Source organism: Empidonax traillii, unplaced genomic scaffold (assembly GCF_003031625.1).
Source record: "Empidonax traillii isolate 1590-97213 ecotype Southwest subspecies unplaced genomic scaffold, ASM303162v1 scaffold132:size1788729, whole genome shotgun sequence".
Taxonomy (NCBI): Eukaryota; Metazoa; Chordata; class Aves; order Passeriformes; family Tyrannidae; genus Empidonax; species Empidonax traillii.
Window position 1 is genome coordinate 1,259,001 of NW_020955325.1, and position 23,549 is coordinate 1,282,549.

At 39.8% G+C, this 23,549-nt stretch overlaps 1 protein-coding gene across 1 annotated transcript in view; it reads left to right on the top strand.

The window, feature by feature from the left end:
• NRXN3 (neurexin 3) overlaps nt 1-23,549 on the top strand; it is a 744,047-nt gene that overhangs the window by 267,018 nt on the left and 453,480 nt on the right. Inside the window, exon 7 of the mRNA XM_027883699.1 lies at nt 6,368-6,529. Within this exon, the coding sequence (XP_027739500.1) occupies nt 6,368-6,529 (162 nt within the window). The remainder of the gene's footprint in view (nt 1-6,367; nt 6,530-23,549) is intronic.

Sequence of the window (23,549 nt, forward strand, 5' to 3'; positions counted from 1 at the left end):
CAGTTTGATTTAATAATAAAAACTTGTAGCATAACTTTCATCTCTCTTTTTCTTTTTTCTTTTTCTGTTCTCCTTTTTTTATTTTATTATTTCCTTAATTATGATTCAATCTTATCAGTAATATTCTTGTTGTATTTAATTACTGTGGGAACAGAGCCTTTTTCCAACAGCCAGTGCTCTATACCTCTCTCCTTTTTCTTTCAGTTTTGTTAATTGGTTTAACCATTGCCATGATGTCACAATTCTAATTCTGGAAGTCTTTTGTTTTTCTTTTCCTTTTTCTTTTGTGTATGCATGTGAGTGTGCAGGTGTGCAGGCTGATGGGTGTGTGTGTGTAATTAATTTAACTTTATAGCTTTGGAATTAATTGGCTGGAGTCTGAGTCTTCTTGATTCTCTGTTCTTCTCTTCTTCTTTTTGATTTTTTTCCTCTTCTTTCTATAATGAGATTTTACTTTATTTCTTGTGTCTCTGCCTATGAGACTCTTCTGTTGGCTGTGAGGACTGGAAAAGTGGAAGCATCAAAAAATCCCAAGCAAACCCAGATCAATCCAGCACCCTACAATTCCACTTTGGAAAAGTTTTACTGATTTTGCCACTGTAATTTTGCACATCTACATGCTGCTTTTCCAAGCAGACAACTGTATCAGGTGATGTATTTGGTAGTAGGCTAGTCTTAAGATCCCAAAGCCTTTCTCATGAAATATAAGTTCATACATAAATAGATAAGATAAAATTAAATAACCTTGCTCTGAAAGCTGGTAAATATATCAAGTCACTAAGGCCCATCCCCTGCATGATAAATGAGGTTTACAATGAATAGGAGCTATTTGGTGTCTTGATCATTGGTGGAGGCAGCAAAAATAGCTTGTAAACTAAGATTTTAAAATCGATTTGTGAATAGAATATGACCTATTTATTTTCTCATTAATGTGAATATTAGCACAACACTTAATGGCTTTATATAAGTTTATATAATGTAATTTGCTGTGAAAACAGCTTTTGTGGTAACATTTTACAGTAGCTAAGATAAATGTGTCTTTGAATATAGGATAATCATCACCAGGGATCAGAAACAGTCTCTACTAGCAGATGTCAGTGGATAATTTATCTGTTATGGGGATTTCATATCTTTCTTTTCAATATTTGGGTTTGGGGCTGAAGATTTTTATTTGTCTTTCCCATGTAAATCCCTGTGTTTCTACATGCTTAGGGTGTCTGGGTCTTTGACAAAAAATCTGTCATCAAACTGTCATGAGACTCCAGGATTCTTTCCTATGGAAAAAATGAATCTGTTTTCAATACTTTATATGCAGATGTAAATTTAATTTCTTAAGCATTGGGTGGGTCTCAGTGATCCTATTTTGTTACAAATTTCTGATCAGTACAATAGAGGGAGATGCACCAACTGGTCTAGGTTTGTCAGTCTGGAAGGGTCAGAATACATAGCTTTATTTGATTTGGGGGTTTTATTTTTATTTTTAGCTAGTTTCAGAACAGCTGATCTCTGAATATCCCAGCAGAGCTTACTGGCCAATTTTAGTTAATCATACTTTTCATTTTTTGTTGGAAATCAATTTCAATGGGAAAATGTGCCAGAAGCAAGATGAATCTTTGCTTCATGCTGACATTGGTTTGGATCTTGAAGAAACAAAAAGTGAAGGGCCACAGACAAAACTCTGGATGGGAAGTTGTAGCAATCTTTTCTTAATCTTTTAGTTAGTGATTTTTTAATTAGTCCATGGAAATGTACCAAGACAATGGAACTATTTCTATGCCTTTTCATCTTTGATTAGATGAGGGCAATACTTTGGCAATTACTAGAAAGCAGGTGAGTCCCTTGCCAATTCAGCAACATCTCAAACTTTTAATCCTTCTGATATGTTCACTATGGATGTTTTTAAGTGATGCTGAATTCTTAAAGCGTCCAACTTGACTGGGCAAGAGTGAGATGTTTTAATAAGATGGCTGTGCTCTTTCCAAAGAAAAGGCAGTCTTAAAGTCAAATTAAAAACAATTAGCAGAGGTGATTTGGGTTCCAATTCTATAGATAAGCATGAAAAAGTACAGTTCAACCAAAAAATATCAGTAAGGCTGGACTTTTGTTTTTTCAGTCATCTTTTCACTGGATACTTCCATTTCAGCTCCTTATCAGGCTCAAAATTAAGACATTGACTCAGAATCTAAAACTACCCTAAACTATCTACTAAAACTACCTAAAACTGGAATTCATGAGGCCTTGAGGCAGTGCAATCCTGATAGTCCTGAATCTTGTCATTGAATATAATTTTGTATAACCTAAATAATTTTGTATGTAAAAGATTACCTACCCTGTGTCTTTCCTGACATAAATTCACTTGTAATGTTGCAGCATAATAGAGTTCATCTGGAAGTCTTGTTTCCAGCTATGCTCATGTTTCCTTAAAAGCACCCACTTCAAACTAAAAAAACCAACGAAATACATTGCCTCTGAATGCTAAGGTTTTATAAGAAAATCAGTAGCCTCCTTGTAATTGGTTGGAAATATTGCACTGAAGATAAATATATTTCTCTTTAAAATGAAATTAAAAAAAAAAAAAAAGAAATTCCAAGAATATGATCTAAAGCTAAAGCAATTCCAGCTAAATGGACTATCAGCAGCTTCAGGAAGCCATCTCGTCTTTTCCTCTGCTTTTTTGGGGCTGAGAGAAGGGGGAGGAGGATTTGCATAACTTTTTGGCTGTTTCTAGAATTAGAGTAGAACTTTAAATAGTTGGACTTCTTCCCAGTATTTTTTGGAATTGTTAAATGTTTTGTAGCTAAGCTAGGAGAGTACTAAGTGCTGCTTTTTTTTAGATCAAATGACTATCGCAGCGGTTAATCTCCTTAGAGACAAACGAAGTGAATCCACAGATTCCCTTGGGTAGTGATTGTTAATGTCAAAGCAAATCTCCTTGTTTATTTATCTTATTATTTCAGTTAAAACTAAGCCCTCTTTCTGCCTTGTGAGAAACCTTTACTTAGAAATAGGATCATGGCTATATTTTACCAGGGCTTTCAGAGCATGTTTGGGTCAGTGTGGTCTGGTGGGAGGAGGAGGAGAAGCAGAGGAGACTGAAGGTCGGACTTCCCATGTCTGTATTCAGGTCTGCTGCTGACACTCCGTCTCATTTTTAGCATGCTCCTCCCCCCATCCCATACTTTGACTCCCTTGTTTATAAAATGGATTTATTAACACAATATTTCGCTGCGAGTGAGACTTCCTTGATTGAGAATTGAGGATTTTGTGCTCATTATACCCAAGTACAGAGTATTATTATTATTATTTCATTTCCAAAGGCAAATAACCTTGGGACTTTATGCTCAATGCCCCAAAGTCTTCACAAACTCACTTCCTTAGTCAATGGACAACTCTGAGGTTTGCAGGCAGATAGCCTGTACATGAGGCAGCATAGAACCTGCTTGTGTAATTTAGGATAGTTCATGCCAGCTTAAGCCACAACAGGACAAGGACATGGACCCTCAGAGACTTTCCTTTCCTATTGACATTGAAACTAGTTTCAATGCAAAATCAGCTATAAAGATCTTGAGCTTCTCAGCTGCTAAAAAGCAAACAAGAAACAATGTGTAGGTTCAAACAATTGACATCTGCATGCCTTGGGAGGGGTTAACAACTCATCTGCAAAGTTCTGTTAAAACCAACTGACTGGTAAATTCTTCTAGCTCCTCTGTAATATAGATGCAGTATAATAGGAGAGATGCTAAATCTTGTCAGTCTTCTATCTTGGCACAAGTGACACAATTCTTTCTACACAATTCCTCGACACATTTCCTACAGTAGGGAGAGGTTCAATTCCTATACTCTTGGATGACAGAAGTGAGCTACAGGCAAGGCACACAGTCAAGCAGAGGCTTTGTTGTGTGCTTCTCCTGAAAGTTACAAACTCTCCTGCTGTAAAGAAAGCTGCAGATTGGGAAACCTGGAAGGAAGACTCAGAGTCTTGGACTCTTCATCTATATACTCCAGCCAAAGGAAATATTGGCCTGCTTGTGATACTCTGCAACATTTGAGGGTAGTGAAGCTTGGAAGAGGAGCAGGAATGTAGGTGGGTGGTTGTGGGTGAAAGAATGGAGTCATGGTTGGGACTGTGCTGAAGGGACAAATTGTGTACTGTGTGTGGACATCTCTGAGACTAAGGTTCTTGTTTGAGGGAAGCACCTTGATGGGCATTTGAAGAGTAAGTATTGCACTGTTTAAACTTTGGTTCAGATCTGGAAAATGTGTATGAGGGTTGAAGTTAATAATTAATAGCAGGGTGGGAAGAGTAGGCAGCCCCCTCTTTCTTTACAGTCTAAATGGCATGGATCCCCATAGAGTCCTGGTCATATTGTCCTCTTTCTCACTTTGTGTGTCTCAGGTGCCCCACCCCTTTTTTTGAAAAACTAACACTAGACCATTCATGCAATGTGTCATTTTTACTAACCAACTAATGTACTAACACCCTAACGACTCATCTTTGCTTTTAGTTATTTTAATTAACAATCGTTCTGTTCACGATTTTTTAATTTCCTTTCTTCCCCCTTTTCCGCAAAGCACTCAGGCATTGGACACGCTATGGTAAACAAACTACATTGTCTGGTAGATATCATTCTTATTGTCTCTTTTTTTGGGTTTGCCGTGTGTTACCTGCCTTTTCCTCCCCCTCCCCCCTCTTTTTCTCCTCCCTCCTTTATACTTACTGCTTCCTTTAATTTTATTTTAATTTCATTTCAAACACTTCCTCCCCCCCCCCTTTTTTCTTTCTTCTTTTTGAATAGAAAAATGAGCATCAAAAGCAACTAACACAACTCTTCTGGAAACGGGGTTTGGACATTTCTTTCATTGTTTTCTTTACCTATGTCTTTAGTTCTTCTTTTCCTTTCCAGTGATAAATTGTTGGGATTTTTATCCCTTACTTTTGAGTTTAACTTTCTCTCTTTTGCTTTTGTTTTAATTTTGCTTTTTTTTTCTCTGCTTTTGCTTTATGTGTTTTTTTTTTAACTCTGAAGGTTTCTAGATCAGAACCATTGCAGGGCCTCTAGTCCATGGTGGTGAAGGCTCTCTTTTTCTCTCCCTCTTTTGTTGTGGCAATGGCTATTACAGGCAAACTGGCCAGAGTTGTCCTCTTTCTCCTGATTTTTTCCCACTTCCCTCCTGCTTTCTCTCCTTCTCCTTCCTCTTGCTCTCTCTCTCTCACTTTCTCTCTCTCTTTCTGACCTCTACCTGCGTGGCCAACAGGAGCTCAGCCGATTGTTTGTTTCAGTACACACTCTGCATGGCATGTCCACGTCTGGTGACTCACCCGTCTCCTCCTGGCCTCGATCTATTTTCCTCCATCTTCCCTTGAAACCACTAACAACATCTAAGCAAAACACATCAAATTCACTTGCTCCTCTCCCTCCCCCTCCTTATGTCACCCTTCACCCTCCATGTGTTTGTGGTTAGAGATTTTGTGGATATTTCTGTTTGGTTTTGAGTTTTTTTGATTATTATGGAGTTTGTTTGGTATTTTTATTTTTGATTGCATGCAAGTGTGAAATGGTTTACTCTCCCTCTCCTTCTGCCTCCCTCTCTTTTCACTTTTTTCCCATCATCTTTTTGGGCCTCAGATATATTGGCATGATATGTCAAAGTGCAGTGTGTGCACGATTTTCTTCTTCCTTTTTCTTTCTCATCTCTGCTTCTATCACACTTGGTGTGTGGTTGATTTATTTTGATTACTTTAGTTTTATTTTCTACTTATATTTTGGTTATGAGTTAGTTTTTTTTTTATTTTATTTTATTTCTTTTTGTGGTGGGTGTGTGTCTCTCTAGGTACATGGCATGCACATCCATAATGTATTGAAAGTGAGATCCCTTTCCCCCCATCCCTGAATGCATGATTGTCAGTGTGCCATGAGCAAAAGAAGCATAAAAAATAAAAAATACCAACCTTGTCTTCATTAGTGGTTTGTTTTGTTTTGTTTTGTTTTTTACTAACAACCATAACTAACTGTAATCATTAAAATAAATTCTAATCAATCATAAAATCAGCTAATATGAGAAATCTCCTTCAAGGACAGTTCCATTTTCTGGCCTGAATAGATGGAAAGCATCTGGATGGGCAGGCTGGTGGGTAAGCCTGAGAGTGCTGATGAACCAGAAAAGGGAGAAGCAGATGCTGAAACATTTCTGTTGTGAGAAAATCAGACCAGAAAATAGAGCTTCACTGAACTAAAAAAAATACATACCAAATATCAACAAAATCCTTAATAAAACCAACATAAAATTATAGGGGAGGTAAGTTGTTCTGTTCAGGATTGTAAGGTCATTGCTGGGATTTTCTTTGTCCATTGTGTCCCTCAAACAGGTGACAATCTCTGTGGACGGCATCCTTACCACCACGGGCTACACGCAGGAGGACTACACCATGCTGGGCTCAGATGACTTCTTTTATGTGGGAGGGAGCCCCAGTACTGCTGATTTACCTGGCTCTCCAGTAAGCAACAACTTCATGGGCTGCCTCAAAGAGGTAACTATTTCAAATTAGTTCTTTTTTCTGTGCTTTGGGTTTCTTGAAGTCATCACTCTTTCCTGCCTTACACACTCAATGTCTTTCCCTGATGTTGAATGTTATACTGATACTGCAATAGGATAAAATTGTCATTTGGCTGGACAGAAGGCTGGAAGACTCATGATCTTAAGGGCAGAATCAGACTTCTAGTGTTTGGATTACAGAAAAAATAACCCTAGTAGCGGGAGAGGTATCTTCTGTAAGATGTTAGTAATGTTTTCTTCTAAATGGCTATCTTCTAGGCACTGAGGCAATAGCCATTATAAAAAGATAAATGGCCTTTGTTTACCAAGTAACATTTTTAGCTGAAAAAAATCATATTCAGAAGCTTATTTAGAATTTTTTTTATGATCCTCGATTTCACCTGAGAACATAGTTAGTTCTAAATTTTCCAGGAGGATACAGAATTAGAATAAAATGGAAAGATAAAAGTTTAAAGTAGCATAAAAAGTGTAAATTCTGTGAGGAGAGTGCAGCATGAGGGTGTAATGAATGTGTGGCAATAACGAGGCATGTGGACTTGAAGTCCATGTGTTGTGATCCAATTACTGAGAGATGCCTCTGCCAGAATTAAGGTGAAAACAAGACCATATGCTGAAGTCATTAGTACAGATTGTACTTAACAATAAAATGTGAGATAGAGAGATAGAAATAAATAGAAAACAAAGGAGAGAAGAGAGAGAGAGAGATTAAGCAGAAGATAGTCACCTCCAATGGATCCAGTGGCATCCCGTTGGTTCTTCTTTATCTTGAGCTTCTTGGTGGTGGGGGGTTCTGAGGTCACTCAAAACCTTTCACTCTTATACATTTTGAAAACAAAGGAATTAATGCTCATTGGTGTTACAGCCTGCCCCACAAGGCAGAAGTAACTTTTGGATTTTTGCTAATAAATCCGTTGGAGTGAATAAAAGTATATCAACAGTAGATTACCTGTGTTTACAGATATGATAGATATGGTTTATTTTAGAACTATTTGGTTGCAAAGGAAAACAGGTATGTAGCTGTTTTGGTTGTACTGACTACCATAATATGCATCAAGCTATCGCCCAGGAAAATGTGTAACAGAAAAGAGAGAAAGAAAAAGAGAGAAAGAATAAGAAGTTCATAGTCACCACTCAGAGTTCTCTGACAGACTTTGTTGTTGTTGCCATAATCACTGTTATCACTGGTCCATCGGGGATTGATGTGGGAAAGAAGCCCATGAAACATAACCAGTGAGTTTATGTACCCTTAGAAATACTTCTGGTGCTTCCCCTGTGTGGGGGAGGGGGGCTGGTTTTTCACAGTCATGCTGTTTTTCCGAGGCTGAAGGTGATGGTTTTTGTAGAGTCATTTAGGCGTGGGACGGGGGGGTTGCTTCAGATGCACCCCTGCTAAGAGCCCTTCTCTGGCTAGTGATGGGTGTGTGCACAGAGGGCCTAGCCTGACTCATAGGAGATAAGTATCACACACTGAGAACTACCACTGTCCTTCTTTCAACAAGCATCACACACCTAGAGACTCACCCTTAGGGCCTCCGCAAACCGAACAGTTTGGGGGTTATGGCCTCCGCCCATCAGCTCTATCTTCAGTTTCCTGGCAGAGGAGGCTTGCACAGCTCACTACAGTAGCAGTGTTTTAAAGCAATGAAAAAAATTCAGTTCCTCAAAATTGGCTCCACAGTTCTCTTGTTCTATTGGTTAAATGATTCTCTAGCTTCTTATACTAATTAGTCCCATGCTCCACTCAGTCTTTCTGTTTGAGTTGGTGGGTTTTTCAAGTCAGAGGATGCGATCTCTCCCTGATGGAATTACCTTTTATGCAGTCCGAGCTGATTTCAGCACAATTGCTGAGTTGGCTTTCCTTGTGGCCCATAAATTTTTCATTCTTTGTGTCCTTTATCAGTGATACATTCTTCTCCTCCAGCTTTGTTAATCTCCTCCTAGGTCTGAGAAAATACCTGGATGATAATACCACCCTTAAGTTCCCCTCACTTGTGTCTTAAGTTACAGTCCAAGTTCTAGGTATCCATGGAGGCATATTTGGGGGTGGGGGGCTTCAGTGGTCACAGATGCCATCTGTTCCATAACTTGGGGTGATCTTTGACTGATGGTATGCATACGAGCAGTTGCTTCTTTGTACAGTTTGCCACAGTGGGAATTTTTGTCTGTATGGGCTAGCCACATATAAGGTAGGCTAGCCAGATCTTACCTCTACCAGGAGTTAGCACCATCCTGTTGCTCCATTCTGTCCTTATCTCATGGCAGAGTCATTATGTGGCCTTAACAGTGTCTAGGACAGGCAACTGTAATCTTATAATCGCTACACTGTTGGGAATTTTGTGCAGTTGAGTGGCTGCCCTGGTCAGCAAGAGCTAGCTGGCTCCGAAACCCATGTTGTATTCCTCAGGCTGGGTGCACTTGTCATATAGTTAATCCACAACTTTGAGAAACTTCACACTTGGGTAATTGAGATTGGACTGCCTGGCTAGCAGCAGGAATCAGAATATTGTTCTTTGGGAAAAAAAAGAAAAAAAGGTTAAAAAAAAATGAAGTCTCAATCCGAATCCCAAACTTGGTCCAGTTTCGTTTGGGTGTTTGCATTGCAATTATCTTTTATCTTTTCTCTCTCTTCTAATATAGTTTGTGATTATCGCTGTGATTAATGGGGATGCAGATATTGATGTTTCCAAAATGTGTCATAGAAAGCTTACTTAAAAGCAGTCGTAGGTTTTCTGTCAGCCGGCTTCCTAGCTAGCCTGGAATAAGAGTTTCTTGCAAGGCTTTTCTCCTTAAGGCTGGGATTCTGTACTAATAGTGTTTTTCACAGGGTGTGGCAAGGTTGATCTAATTTTATTTGCAGCTCAGCAGGTTGTTGTAATTTCATGTTTGTCTGAACACTTAATATGAGAGGAAAGGTGGAGGTTTCATACAGGAGCCATGGAAGCAGGAGTTCTGAGGTAGATGTTCTGTGGCTGTAACTGACTTGACATTACTATCCTACTAATGCTTGACTTATGGTGTCAGGGGTTCTCTGTTATGTGCCGGTCCTCCGATGTGAGTAACGGTTGTCAGAGTCTGAAGCTGCTCTCCTGCCTGACCTCTGGATTGGTTAAAGAGATGCACATATGCTGAAAAAGAGCATGTGAGCATCTTGAATAAGAAATGTAAACTGCCCTGCTGGAATACAAACTGCCATACAGTTCCTTCTGGTTTCATCTGTGACGCCTTGGGCTTGATTTTCCTAGGCACTGAGCATCCCAGTTTGATTGAAATCAGGAGGAGATACAGCTTCTTAGTGTCTCTTTAAATCAGGATCTTAATTTTATTTATGGATGCTATGAACAAAACACTTAGCTGAGGCCATTTTTATGTGTGCTCTAAGTCAAGCCAATGGAGCAGAGAAAGCAGTGACAAGAAAATCTTCAGCAGCTATATTATTTATATAATCATTTGTATTCTATTAGCTTGCACAATGTGCTAAGAGATGCTTACATAGCCGTCCAAGGCTCATAATGCTCTGTGAGAAGAAAAACCCAAGCAACCACTTAAGAATGAGAAGAAGTAAACAGATAATCAGAATGTGCTTTGTAATCTTCACTCGACTAGGCAGTGACAGGAGATGTGTATGAGCAGATGTCTTGACTTAAGGACAGGCTGGTGCTCTCTGGTTTAGAGCTCTAGTCTGCTTAAAAGCAACCTACTTATAGTCGTGGTCCAGTAATGCTTTCAGCTCTTGTGAAAATGTGTCCAAAATGTACCTTGCCCAGTCTGTTATGACAAATCCAGTATACACTATTTACTAAATATAACTGTAGTGAAGGGTTTTCAGGAGAGGCATGTGGAAATGGGATGGAGAAATGAAATATTTCAAAAGGGAAGCAATATTACTTAATTAAGACTCTGTGCTTCCATTCTGTCATTCCTTCATACCCCTTAGGCCACAGGGTGAGTTACTGCAGGTATCACTAGGAAGTGAAAGTGTGCTTTTCCTCGGTTCTGCTTTTTGCAGGTGGGGGAGAATGGGGAGCTGCACTGGATGGAGAAAGGGCATCCCTAGATGACTGTTAGAATCCTGACAAAGTCCAGAAGTGCTGCTGTAACACCAGTGTCTGCACAGAGCAGGATCTGACCAGAATAAATAGCCCGCATAGGCTGAGAAGGATTCTCACTGTATAAGTAGTGAATTACTCTGACATCAAAGGTGTCAGTGCTTTCCTGTGCACCTTTGGATTAGTTGAGCAGAAAATAGTTTGCCTCGTGAAAGTCCTCCCAGGGTTTGTTTCCTCTTGTTTTCTTTGCTGGAGACGAAAACATTAGTGGCAAAGGTAAAAGGACCAATCTGAGATCCACTTGGAATTAGAGGATGGAGTTTTTTGAGTGTTTTCTTTATGTTTACTTTTGAAATACCAGGGTGCATCTGTGCAATGCAACGCTGCACAGCATGGTGTGAAAGAAACCTGAAGTGACTCAAGAAAGGCAAATACCTGTGGGGATGAGACTGACCCCCTGGAGCAACCAGCTTTGATCCTTGAAGAGGCAGAACTGGGTTACTGCAATGCTTGTGTGCTTATAACGTTTTTGATTCCAGAACCAGCTGCAGGGAACTTTACTTGGCTTTCTGCATGGCATAGTAGTGTATTTCATAAATCAGTCCCTATAGCTTGTGTTTTTGAACTTTTTCTTTGTGACCAAAAAGGACACTTAGTCTCTCCTCAGGCAGTATGGGAGGAACTTGAGATTTTGAGAAAAATATTCTAAGCCAAGAAAGCTGGATGAAGGCTTGGGATAAAATGATAGCAAAATATCGTTCCTTTCAGTTTATGCTTTCAAGTAGAGCAACATGCTCTTATTTCCTACCAAAGTCCTAGCTATGTAATTGCCTTTTCCCAGAGACAGCACACTCTGAGTGGATTGCACTGTCGTTTGTAATGGTGAAGAACATCCTGCCAAGCTCTTTGCTGATCTCTTGAAGGTGTTAAAGCAGAACAGTGTGTTCCTGCTCCCCTGCATTTGTTGAAGACTCTCTCTAGGGATGTGTCAATTTCCTAGGAAGGCAAAGGGATTTATGCAGAGTTTGGGGTGTAGCTTTCAGCATTTACCCCGTAATCTCTTGTATTTCATCTGGACTACCTCAGCCTCAGAGTACACCAACAAAACTGCTCACATGGGGGCTAAGAAACCTCCTTGAGTGGAACATCACCTTCCCACTTTCTCTGAGATTACATGCAGGTGCTGAGGTGCAGGGGGGCAGAGTGCCTAATGACCCTCCGCAGTTGGGAAGGACTTCTCCACTCAGCTGGGGTTGGTGATAGGGAGGAGGGTAGCTCTGGCAGGGTAGACACTTCTTGTGGTCAGAGTCTAAGCCTTGACTAGGAGGAATTGGAGTGCATAAGAGCGTGTTCCTGGGAAGGAACTAAGGGTCTCAGGTCTCCTCTGCTGCAGTTATATATACATATTATATATATATATATGTACACACATACCATATATTATTTCCTAAAATTAATGTAAATATCTTCTTATCTAAAGTATGTTTTCTTTAGGTCAGACTATTTCTGGCCTAATGGTTCCTCCTTTCACCAAAGAACAGATCCTCCTGTATCTTCTTTTCCTTGTGGCTACATGTTCTGATTGAAGAGATTCCAGTAAGTTGCTAAATCCTAAATCATAAATCCAAGACTCCTAAATCATAAATCCAAGTATTAATTGTGTAGTTCGGGTTGGGGTTTTTCCTCCATTTTGATCAGAACTGAATATTTCCCAATGTCTGGTAGCACTGTCTGGTTTACCTTTCTCCATACCCATCCTGGCAGTGTTGCAGTATACCTGACACTGTAATGGGGGAACAAGACTAGAAAAGAGAAGTAACTTTTTCCATGAAAACTTTAAAAGACTAAATACGCAAATAATAGGGTAGTACACAGACATGAAACATGGACATTGTGTTGTAGTTCCACAAAATCTAATACTTTTTGGACCTTCATTCTTAAGATAAATCATTCTAGAGGAAATGTGGTGGGAACCCGGTGTATTTCCTAACATGGAGGGAAACATATATGGAGATGGGATAGGAAGAGATACAGGAGCAGATCTTGAGACAGTTGAAGAGAAGTGTTTTTAGTGGGTGTCAGGGAAGGCATGACAGTGCTTCAAGAAATAGGGATTGGCTAAACATGGAGAAACACTGTCTGAAGGTGGAAAGGGAAAAGGATCCATTAACAGGTTTTACTGTTTTCGATGACACCTGAATGGCCAGAAGCAGGTAGGACAAGAAAGGTAACGACAAACACCTGTTTTTACACTTACTGAAGGACCTCAGGGAGGAGTTTCCATTAATCAATGGAGATGGAGAGTGGCAGGGTGGGAAATTTAACTGTGTAGGCAAAGAGGGAAAATGGGATTTCAATATCCAATTGCTAGGGAAGGGAGAAAATCAGATATTTCCTAGGATTATGGAAACAGCCATTCAGATTTGATTTACTTTGGGCAATGCTTAAATGATGCATATGGAGGTGCCGTAGAGGAACCTAAGATGATCTCTAGAGAATGGATGTTCATGAGAGAATTTATGAAATCTTCACATTTTTCTATCAGTGCTTTATTAAAATCTAAATTCTGAAAAATGTTGATTGGTACTAACAGTTTGATGGAAGTAGTGAGGCTTGCATATGGATGGAATATGGCAGAAATTATTGCAGGGGTCAGGCACCATCTGGCCATGATAGAAGAAGGCTGTGAAAGCTTAAATCATTTCTGTCTGAAATTTAACTGCTAGGAGCCAGATTTGCAAATGGTTCATGAGTGTGCCCAGTTGCTATATGTATACCTCAGGTGCTATCTGCAAGTCAGGTATTTTTAAGGACTATTTGCATGTGCAATGATGATATGGTTTCTGTTTGAGGATGATTTTTTCTGAATAGAGTGTCACACTGGGGAGAAGGCTAAAGGTGCAGATAGAAGGCAGCCTAAAACTGGAGGCAGAAAAAAACAGCCTGAGTGTGAAGTGGACAGATGGGGGAAGTTGCAGTTGCAATAGGTAGTCTCTATCAGGGAGATAAGATAGTCCAAAAACTTTTGGGTGCCCAAGATCCCCTTCCACAACAGTGATTTAACAGAGCCTCAGGAATGCATAAGAGAGTCAAGAATCAACAGTGTGGGGAATTTCACTGATGTGCTGTGAAGGAAGCTACCACATTAAAGGCACTAGTTGCCCTCATGTGTTAGTCCAATACTGCTGCTCCAGCTGTCCTATTGTGTTTGGGCCAGTCTGTTTCCTGTCTGTTTACTTAGTGAGTTTAATATTTGAAAAAGAAAGGAAGGGGCTAGTGGTGCTGTGTAGAAGCAGACAAAGCATGGTGAAAGGTTGAATATGATTCCACTTCTAAAAATATTACTTGTTCTTAATCTTGGTCTTTCATTACTATTCTCTTTCAGAGCATACCAAATAGCCCTAGTGATGATGATGACCCTGATTCCTAAACTTGCATATCTAGGAATTGTTGGTTGCCCCACTCTTAAACTTCCAATTGAATTACTGTTGCTGTGGTGGATCACCCTCCTGTTACAGCTGTAGACTGTGTGTATTGAAAGTCATGGAGATCTGTGATTTTCTCTGTGCATTTGCAGAGCATCCAGAACAAGACCTTCATTGGTTTTTTTTTGAGTGCCACTGTTGTAGAAATATTAAACAGTGGTTTGGGAGACACAACAAAGGAGATGTTGGCCAACATTTTGTGCAGCTCCTGATGACATTCTTAAGCTAAAAAAAACCCAAACTTGTTTTTTTAAAGATTGAATTTGGAGATGAGAATTTTGGCATTTGGAAACTAAGAGAAATATAATATAAGGCAAGATGCTGAGAGAATTCTCAGTAGACCAATAGATGGAGAAGAAAAGGTGATAGTGTTTTCTCATCGAGTAAGGCTTATAAGCTTTGGTCCTGTGCTGGTTTTCATTTGCTATTTCTATATTAGCTCATAATCAGAAGGGATATTATGGTTGGTTAGTTGAACATTTCCCAGGTTACCTGCTGGCTGCTAACACATATTGGATTCTTGGGCAAGAATCCTGTAAGTGTTTGTGGTACACATTGAAGAACAACTTTCCCTTTCTGGTATGAGTATGGGACACGACATGAAGCCAAGGTAAGCAAGAGGTACTCTGAACTGAGCATCTGAGAGCTGAAACACCTGTCTCTGGACTTCCTGACAGCACTGAAAAAGAAGCAAGATTTTGAGGAAGATTTTTTAAAACCAAACTTTTTTATCTTACTAATGGAACTTGTGTTGCCCTGCCAGACTTCTGCTAATGCTGCCAGGAGTGGCATTGTACCTTCCTTGTTTTGCTTGTCTATAGGTTTACATGTCCACTCCATCCTATGACCATGAAAGATGGGATGTACCAGCCTTTTTCCACAACTAGAGTGAAATTCACCCTATACACAAGCATAGGAGAAAATGTATAATACCACTTATGTCAAATGAGGCGTAAGTCAAGTAAATCTTCTGTGGTTCATGGTCTCAATGCTAACATTTAGCAGTGATAAATGTCAACCTCTCTGGAGAAGGCACTTGATCCAGCTGATTTTTCTAGTAGCTTTTTTTTTAGAGAATCATTTAGTAAGGATAGGAGAAAAGAAGAATGTTTATGTCTGGAAGTCCTTCCAACATATAAAGTCTATGCCCATACTGTGAGCCAGGGAGAAAAGAGATAGGATGCAGATTACTATGCAGTGTCTGTGAGTCATAGGAGATGAAAGGTCAGAGCTAAGTATGCAGAGAGGAAAGCATCCCATGGTACAATGTCAACTTTTGAGCATTAATTCATCTGAAGGAGTCTAGGCATTGAGGAGCAAACTAGCCATCCCTGTAGTCTCGAGCTTTTTCCTATTTAATACTCTTCTGAGTGAATTCCCTTAACTTTTCCCACTGCCCCAATGATGAGAAAGTAGAATATCCCAGACTGATAGTTCCCAGAAGTATGTCCCAGTTAGTTTGATGTGACAAATGAATATCTTTGGTTTTGGAGTATATTTGCATAGTGTCTAATTTTTTTTTTCCTGAATCATGATTCTCATGAATGAAGAGATCTCACACAAAAAATCCGGTGGTGCAGAGTTTGATGCAATGTGACCTTATACTTAGTAGGAACATGTACTAGAAGTAAAATTCTTAATGATGAAATAATGGTATTAGCTCATAGGACCCTTCAGACGAAGAGTTCAGTGGGTAGTTTTATCAAAGCAGTCTCAGATATTTTGGCTTCTTTCAAACTATCAGCTAAAACACAGTACCAAAGGGAGTAAATGTCTTCATCCTCTTCCTTGAAATGCTGCAACTGAGGCACAGTGATAGTGTATCTTGGCCAATATCATACACCCTGCTACTGGCAGAGCAATAGATAAAAGAGGGACATCCTACCTATCTCTCTTTGTTGATATTCCTCCTTGCAAGGGTAGCCTATGTCTTCAGTACAGTGAAAGAGTCAAAACTGCATGATGTTCTTACTCAGAATACTCCAAGTTCCTGGACTTATTACAACTTTGTTTCTCTGGGGGACATTCTTCTTTACTAGTAATATATAACTATTTCTTCTTGTTGTATCCTTGATTCCTTTATACATTCCTGTCAAGCTGACAAGGGGATGAGTTTGAAAAGCAAACTTTAGAAGGTTGCATGGTGTATCTTAACTTGCCAGCTGAACTGTTGCTGATGGGTATGAAATGCCCCCCTACTTTCTTTTAAGAGTCAGCTCAGGTGAGGGAATTCAGAAATCTGGAACAGACCTTATGCCCAAGAGATCGAAGTTGAGGTGGGGGGGTCTGTTCAAATGAAGATCAGTCCCAAACAAACAGTTGGAGTTGCAGTTACTTTTTGAAAGTGAACAGGGTCTGATGGGCATTTCTCTGATAGTAGGAATTACATCATAAGGGCAGTGTATCTTAGGAGATTTTTTCCATGTCTGACTGGGAATAGAAAATGATCTTCCAGTTATGTATCCAGTTAAAACTTAAATTTGTACTGGATCTGGGGAGACTCTTTAATGAAGTACATGTTGCTCTGCATGTTTCAGAGGTTAATGTTTCACTTTCTTGTGTTCTTGTATTTTTAATAAGGATTAATTGCCTATCCCAGTTGATGGTCATGTCAGATGTACTGGTGTGTTGCTACTGCTGCAGCTTTGCTTTAGCTAGTGGATTATTCAAAGTATCTGTTCCTTATGTAGCCTAGCCCTTGTCTACCCTACAGAAGTGAGGTTTCTGCCAGCATTATTGCCTTGCTTCTTGCTTGAAGAATATAACTTGATCATCTTGGCTTATATGCATCCATAACAAGAGTTTTGCTGGCATAATGGTTTTGGATGAGGGTTTGTTACAAGATAACATAAGCTAACCTCAGTCATTGATCAGTCTCTTTCATCAAATGTTTCTGGCCACATGGAAAGTGCAAGATGTATCTGGGGGAAGTTTATTCATTACCTGCTCATTTATCTATGGAAAGTATTCCTGTTGAGCTGGAAAACAATTTTAAATTACCTCATGAAATTAATCTTTAGTGAATGAATTTCAGTATAAAAATTAAGTACTAGAGTTACTTTTCAATTAGTAAAACATGGGAGAGCCAAAGACACGAGCTGAATTTTTAGCTGACTTTGGTAGAGGAGGTGGAGGAGATGTTATTTTATCAACTGTCTACTGAAAAAAACACTAGGCTCCTAAAATTCTTTCTTTAATGCACTTCATAAAGCTGATACTCTAGAGTATTATGGCAATAATGAACTTAGAAGTAAAAACTGTAAGGTTTCCTTTTTTTTTTTTTTTTTTTTTTTTTTTTTTTTTTTTTTTTTTTTTTTTTTTTTTTTTTTTTTTTTTTTTTTTTTTTTTTTTTTTTTTTTTTTTTTTTTTTTTTTTTTTTCTCTCTCCATATCTCTGTCCACAAATTTAACAAATATAGGTGCTAATGAAGATCACATGTATTACAATGTAGTATCTTGTTTTCCGGAACTCTTATCAGTGGGCAGATAGCAGCTTGTAGGCATCCTAGGTCATCCTCGGTACGCACATTTTGTTGGGGATTCATCTAAAGGATAATTCACATATCAACACTTCAGTGGCATTGAACTGCTAAAGTTACTGCACTCTTAGGAAGTTTACGAAAGTAATAGCCAAAGTTCTGCTATTAGAGAGTATATGTAGATTAAGCATACCTTTTAAAGTGAGTATTGATGAGCAAACAGATATTTAACCTTTCTATGCTGCAGATATAAGAGGCATTTTTTGCAGGGCTGTTTGAGCTGTGTACGGCCACCATACCTATAAACTAAAGAGAATCCTTGGAGCTACAATGAAGTGGGGTCCAACCCAGTTTAACTCTCTCCAGCTGCCACTGGAACAGGTACCTAGGGAGGAGGCTGGCAGCACAGGTTGCTGTCACCACTGGGCCATGTAGCCAGGAGGCTGATGTGTCACAGCAGTAATGGAGCACTCCAGTGAATCCTGACTGAGCTGTCCTCACATTACTCTCAGTCCCGGTGCTGTGGCCATTTGTGATTGCTTTGCAGTAGGACCACCAGGAGTGGTTTTCTTTCCTGCATGGTGACTCCTGCTGAGCTTCTGTGAGGGATGTGCCATGTGCTGTGGTTCAGAAAATGAGTGTTTACAGGTGTAGAACTATATTCGTATCAACAAATTCAAAAAATGTATGGGGATTGGAGCAATATAACCTGTGTTTTTTGCATATAATAAAGTTAACTGGTAACCCAGTCCTAAAGAATGGAGATAGTAAAGAAACAGTCCTTATAAAAATATGTGATCTAATCAATTTCCATTCAAGAGTGAGCAAACTAAGACAGGATACAAGGATAGGCAAACACAGATGGGTCCAAAGTCATCAGCAGGGCAGTGGTGATACCCGTGGTAGTTACTGTGGCAAAGATTTCTGGCTGTCTTTTTTATATGCTGTTATTTAAAGCTAGTACCATCCTAATGGATGTACCGAAGCCTGATGTTCTCATCTTACAATGAAATTAAATGAGCTTCTTTTGGTTTACTTGGCTTTGTAGTTCACTGAGCTGAGTAAATTTTTGGTTTGGATGCATACTGAGAAGAAATAGGAGATATATTTTTATTTGTTGCTCCTTATGTTGCACTGAAGAGATTGCTAAGGATTGATCTTATACTGTCAGATAGAACTACAGATGAGAGTAGTTTTGGAGAGTCAGGACCTGCCATATGCTAATATTATTAAAATTACATGAGAGAGAGAAGTTGCAAGACTGTTTACATTTCTTTATATAAAACAGGCACTTTCAGCTGCTTGACAAATGTCATCTCTTTGGGAGCAGCAGTCACTGTATAAATCTCCTTGACTGACCCTGAAAGCTAGATTATTGCTATGAAATGTGCATGAGTTTTGTCAGCAATGGACAAAGACTGAGCTGCTGTTACCCACCACAAAAAGCCAGGCTGCTGCAGCTGCCAGCAAGGGAGGCAGGAAAGGATGATGAGGTTTGAATGTTGAGCGGGTGGGCTGGATGACTCCTCCCAAGTCCACCAGTCCTCTGTAGCAGTGAGCCAGCTATCTGTCAAGTGTGAGGAGCACGGGAGGAGGCAGGCATTTTGTTGCTTGAACTGCATGGAAAAGGCAGTGGGCTTGCTATAATAAAACCAGATTTTGTATAGTCTCTGATATTCTCTCTATTCTAATTGTCATTGCTGCTCTGTGGCTTTAGTCTACCTCTGTTGATGTTGTCTATTGCACTGAATATTTGTGCTTTGGGGTTTTTTTATCTCCCGGCTTTCTTCAAATTGCACAGGCAAAATTCATTTAATTAGGATTAACAGTGTATGTATCTAGATTCCTAAGCAATTAAATTGGAATAAGATGAATATATGGAAAGATGCAATTTAAGCTATGAATTGCTTATCACAAGGTTTTATACTCTTTGAGCTACAGTTCCATAAGTGTGTTAGAAATGGTAATTTTAGAGCTCAAAGACGAGTTAGAGTCTGCCCCCCAACACCTGTTTCTTGTAGCTATCTAGACATAGGTGTAGTAAATGGGGTTTGTTTTATAAGGTGTTAGGGGGGTATTGGGAGGACTGCTACATTGCATACAGTGGCTACTGGGAAAACTCAAATGCTCCTAATTCCTAAGTACAAATTTTAGCACCTGAATACGTAATACATCAGGGAGTGCATGGGTTATCTGTAAGCTGCATGAGGCTGATGTCACACAGCTGAACAGTAACAACTGTATCCAGGAAAGCAGTAATGCATAGTGTGCGATCCTCTGTCCACAGTGGAAGGGACTAAGAGGTGTTATCTCAGTTCTAGCACCCCAAGAGGTAACTGAGTGATGCCTGCAAAGCTTTCTTAATGTATCAGCATTAGCAAGCAAAGGGAACACAGAGATTTGGGAATGGTGGCAGAGATGAAAAATGGCATTTGTAAATGGGGCTTGAGAATGGTATAATCATTCCTGTTAAATCTGTGCTTTTCTTTCTGATTATTAGCCATTTTAAGTGAAATGGGCTTTGCATCTAGAACAAGTCTCTGAACAGATGATTAATGGTTTTATCTGTAATAACTTTACATTTTATAGAACCCTGCTAGGAGTCCGCATCTGGTGAGCCAAGCTATTTAAAGCTGTGTTAATTCTGTTAATTGCTCTACGTTTATTTGGATTGCTGGCACCTGCGGGCTTTAGGATAATGGGCGGGGGTGTGTGTACATTCTCTCTCTCTTTCTAGCTGAGAAAAATGGAGAGGACCATTTCCTCAGCTAGGAACAGCAACCTTGGCAGAACATCCTGGCTGGATTGGTTGTCCTTGAGATTTCCCTTTTTTACTGCAGCTGAATGCAGTGAGATGCCAGCCAGAGGCAAGACGTTCCCCTGATTGGGGCAGGAGGTAGGTGGACAAGCTGCTTTTGCATGCACTTGCCAACATGAGGTGGCAGCAGCAGCAACAACAAGGAATGCAGCTAGTCGTTTTTCAGAAGTCTGATCAAGTTCATACCATTCTGATGCTTCTCAGCTGCCTTCCAGTACTCCTTTTCCGGTTAGGTTTTGTTTGTGAATTGCTTCAATGGGTTTCAAGCCCTGAACAGATATGAAGATAAGCATGAACTTTTCTGAACTTTTGTCAGAGAAAAGATCTGGCAGTGGAATTCAGAACATTTGAGGTTACTGAAACATTTCTGTGAAATATTAGGAGGGCAGAACAGTTGCCCCCAGAACATATTTGCAACTGGACAAATCTTTGTAACAATCTGGAGCAGGCTCTGATGATAAACTTCCCAGTCTCTGGGAAGATTATCATATCGACAGAAAAATGGGGAAGCAAAGTGTTTCCCTCATACTGTTAACTGCTGACTTAAAAGTGCAGCAGATCCTGGGAGGTTTGGTACTTTGAGGTTTTAGCAAATATGAGCTCAATGTGGCTGTTATCTGAGTGGGTAGGAGAGGCGGTTATTCAGATTTACATAGGGGCCAGTTCTCTCACACCTCTGATATGGGTTTCAAGTGTTTGTTTCATCTTTAGCAATGCTAGGACATCTTCCCAACAAATCAGGTAATTAACTAAGAAGATCTGTTCACATTCTATTACTTGTTTTATGGCTGTCTTCAAAATCCCAATTATTCTTGAGAAGACCAATGAGGACTAAATCTGTCCTTCTGATACTGATGATGTGATCATAGTTGGATTTCTGCAGCTGCCCTATAACCCCTTTTGGCAACTGTATAAATGGGATGTTGGTTGTAGCCTCCTAAAGGAGGGTCTGTCGTATCACCCATCACAAAGATGTAAAGAACTGTAAAGAAAACCACCTGTAACAAAGAGGAAAGCTTTCTCAAGAGTTTGATAAACCATGATCCTTGTGATGACTTGTCACTTCTAAAGGACAAGACTACTGTGTTTGTCATCTCTCTCAAGTAGAAGCTGTTACTAATGATGCCCATCTTATTTATTCTGTCCAGATAATGGTTAAACAATCAGTTGCAGTATTAAAACTGGTTACAAAGCAAAGCTCAAGAAATATATATGGTGTTCTAATGTTTAAGAATGGGTTCTCTGTCTGCAGCTTCAGTGTTCAGCTAACCAGGTAAGCTGTCAGCTGAGCACTTTCCTCCATTTCCCTGGTTTATATTCCAGGACTGAAGTTGCATTCATCTGAGATAATGAGAACACTGAATGCCTCCATGCTCCTTTACTGAGTTTGGTGTGCCTGCTTCTCTCTCGTTGTCTGAGCCTACTTCCTGTTATTCATAACTGCACATTAGTACACCACATAGAAATGCAGCATTGTCACTTCCTTTCTCTTCTCTGCTTTTTTATTTAGTATGTATTTTTTGTATGTTCTCTAATTTGCATATGCTTAGCTCTTTCTGCTTCAGGCTAGTTTTCATGTTTACAACCTCTGTGACACATTTTGTTAGAACTTCACAAATCATATATCATAAGAGATATTAATTATGCATGTAACTTATTAGGTTAATAACTTTCATCTCATTGTGAGCTCCACATAAAGTTATGCATTAATAATTCAAAAGACAGCTTTGACATTGAGTGCATTTTCTAAATCACTTTTTCTATTCCCTTCTTAGTAGTTTTGGGTCTGTGTGAAAACTACAGTTGTTTTTTAAAAACTTGATTCCAGCTGTTTCCACATTTATTCTGGAGGCTAGATTTGCCTGTGCATCCAGCAGAGAAGGGAAATTAAGTGTTTGTGTCCCCTTTGGTTTTGCATCTGGAGTTTATGGAAAATACTTGATTTCTATGGGGACAACTTTTGGTAAGAGTCATAGAATGGTTTGGGTTGGAAGAGACCTTTAAAGGTCATCTAGTCCAATGCCCCTGAAATGAGCAGAGACATCGTCTACTAGATCACGTTGCTGACTTTGAACGTTTACAGAGATGAGCATTCACCACTTCTCTGGCAAACCTGTGCCCCTGCTTCACCACCCTAATATTGTCAAAAATTTCTTCCTTGTATGTAGTTTAAATTTGCACTATTTTAGTTTAAAATCATTAGCCCTTGTCGTGTTGCAACAGGCTCTGCAAAAAGTTTGTCCCCATCTTATAAGCCCTCTTTAAGTACTGAATGGCTGCAATGAGATGTCTGCTGAGCCTTTTCTTCTACAGGCTGAACAATTCCAAGTCTCTCAGCCCGTCCTCATAGGAGATATTCTTCTGCACTCTCATCATCTTTGTGGTCCTCCTCTGGACCTGCTCCATGGCCTTTCAATTGGCCTTGTTAAACCATGAGGTTCCCATGGCCCCCTTCTTGAGATTGTCCAGGTCCCTCTGCATGACCTCCCGTCCTTCAGGAGTGTCAACTGCACCACCTGTCTTAGTGTCATCTGCAAACTTACTAAGGTGAACTCGGGGCCACTGTCTATGTCACTGACGAAATACTGAACAGTCCCAGTTCCAATACAGACCCCTGAGGGATACCACTTGTCACTGATCTCCATTTGGACATTGAGCCATTGACCACAGCCCTGTCAATGTGAGCATCCAGCCAATTCCTCATCCACTGAACAGTCCCTCCATCAAATCCATATCTCTCCGATTTAGAGAGAAGGATATTGTGGGGAACCATGTCAAAGGCCTAGATCTGAAAAATGGCTCCTCAAATACCCAGGCAAGTCTAACATATCAGCTGTGTGGCAATACTTCCTTAAAACCATTCCACAGACTCCATTTATTTGGAGTGAAGCAGACAAGCCTGATAATGGTGCTTAAGAATAGTATTGGCATTGTATTTGAACTGTCACAGTCAGGAGCTTCCTTGGTTTTATTGAGGCCAGAGTAAGTGCATGGACAGGAGAGTTTTGGTAAGTTTTCAAAAGTCTTTCAGTGATGTGTCCCATGAAAAGGCTTTTCACGAATTGAAAAAGTGAATGCAAAGAAAGAAGGTCCTTGTAAAGAGGAAGAACTGGTTGGAAGGTAAAAAGCAGAGTATAGGACTAAATAGTTCCCATGCGAGAGCTCCA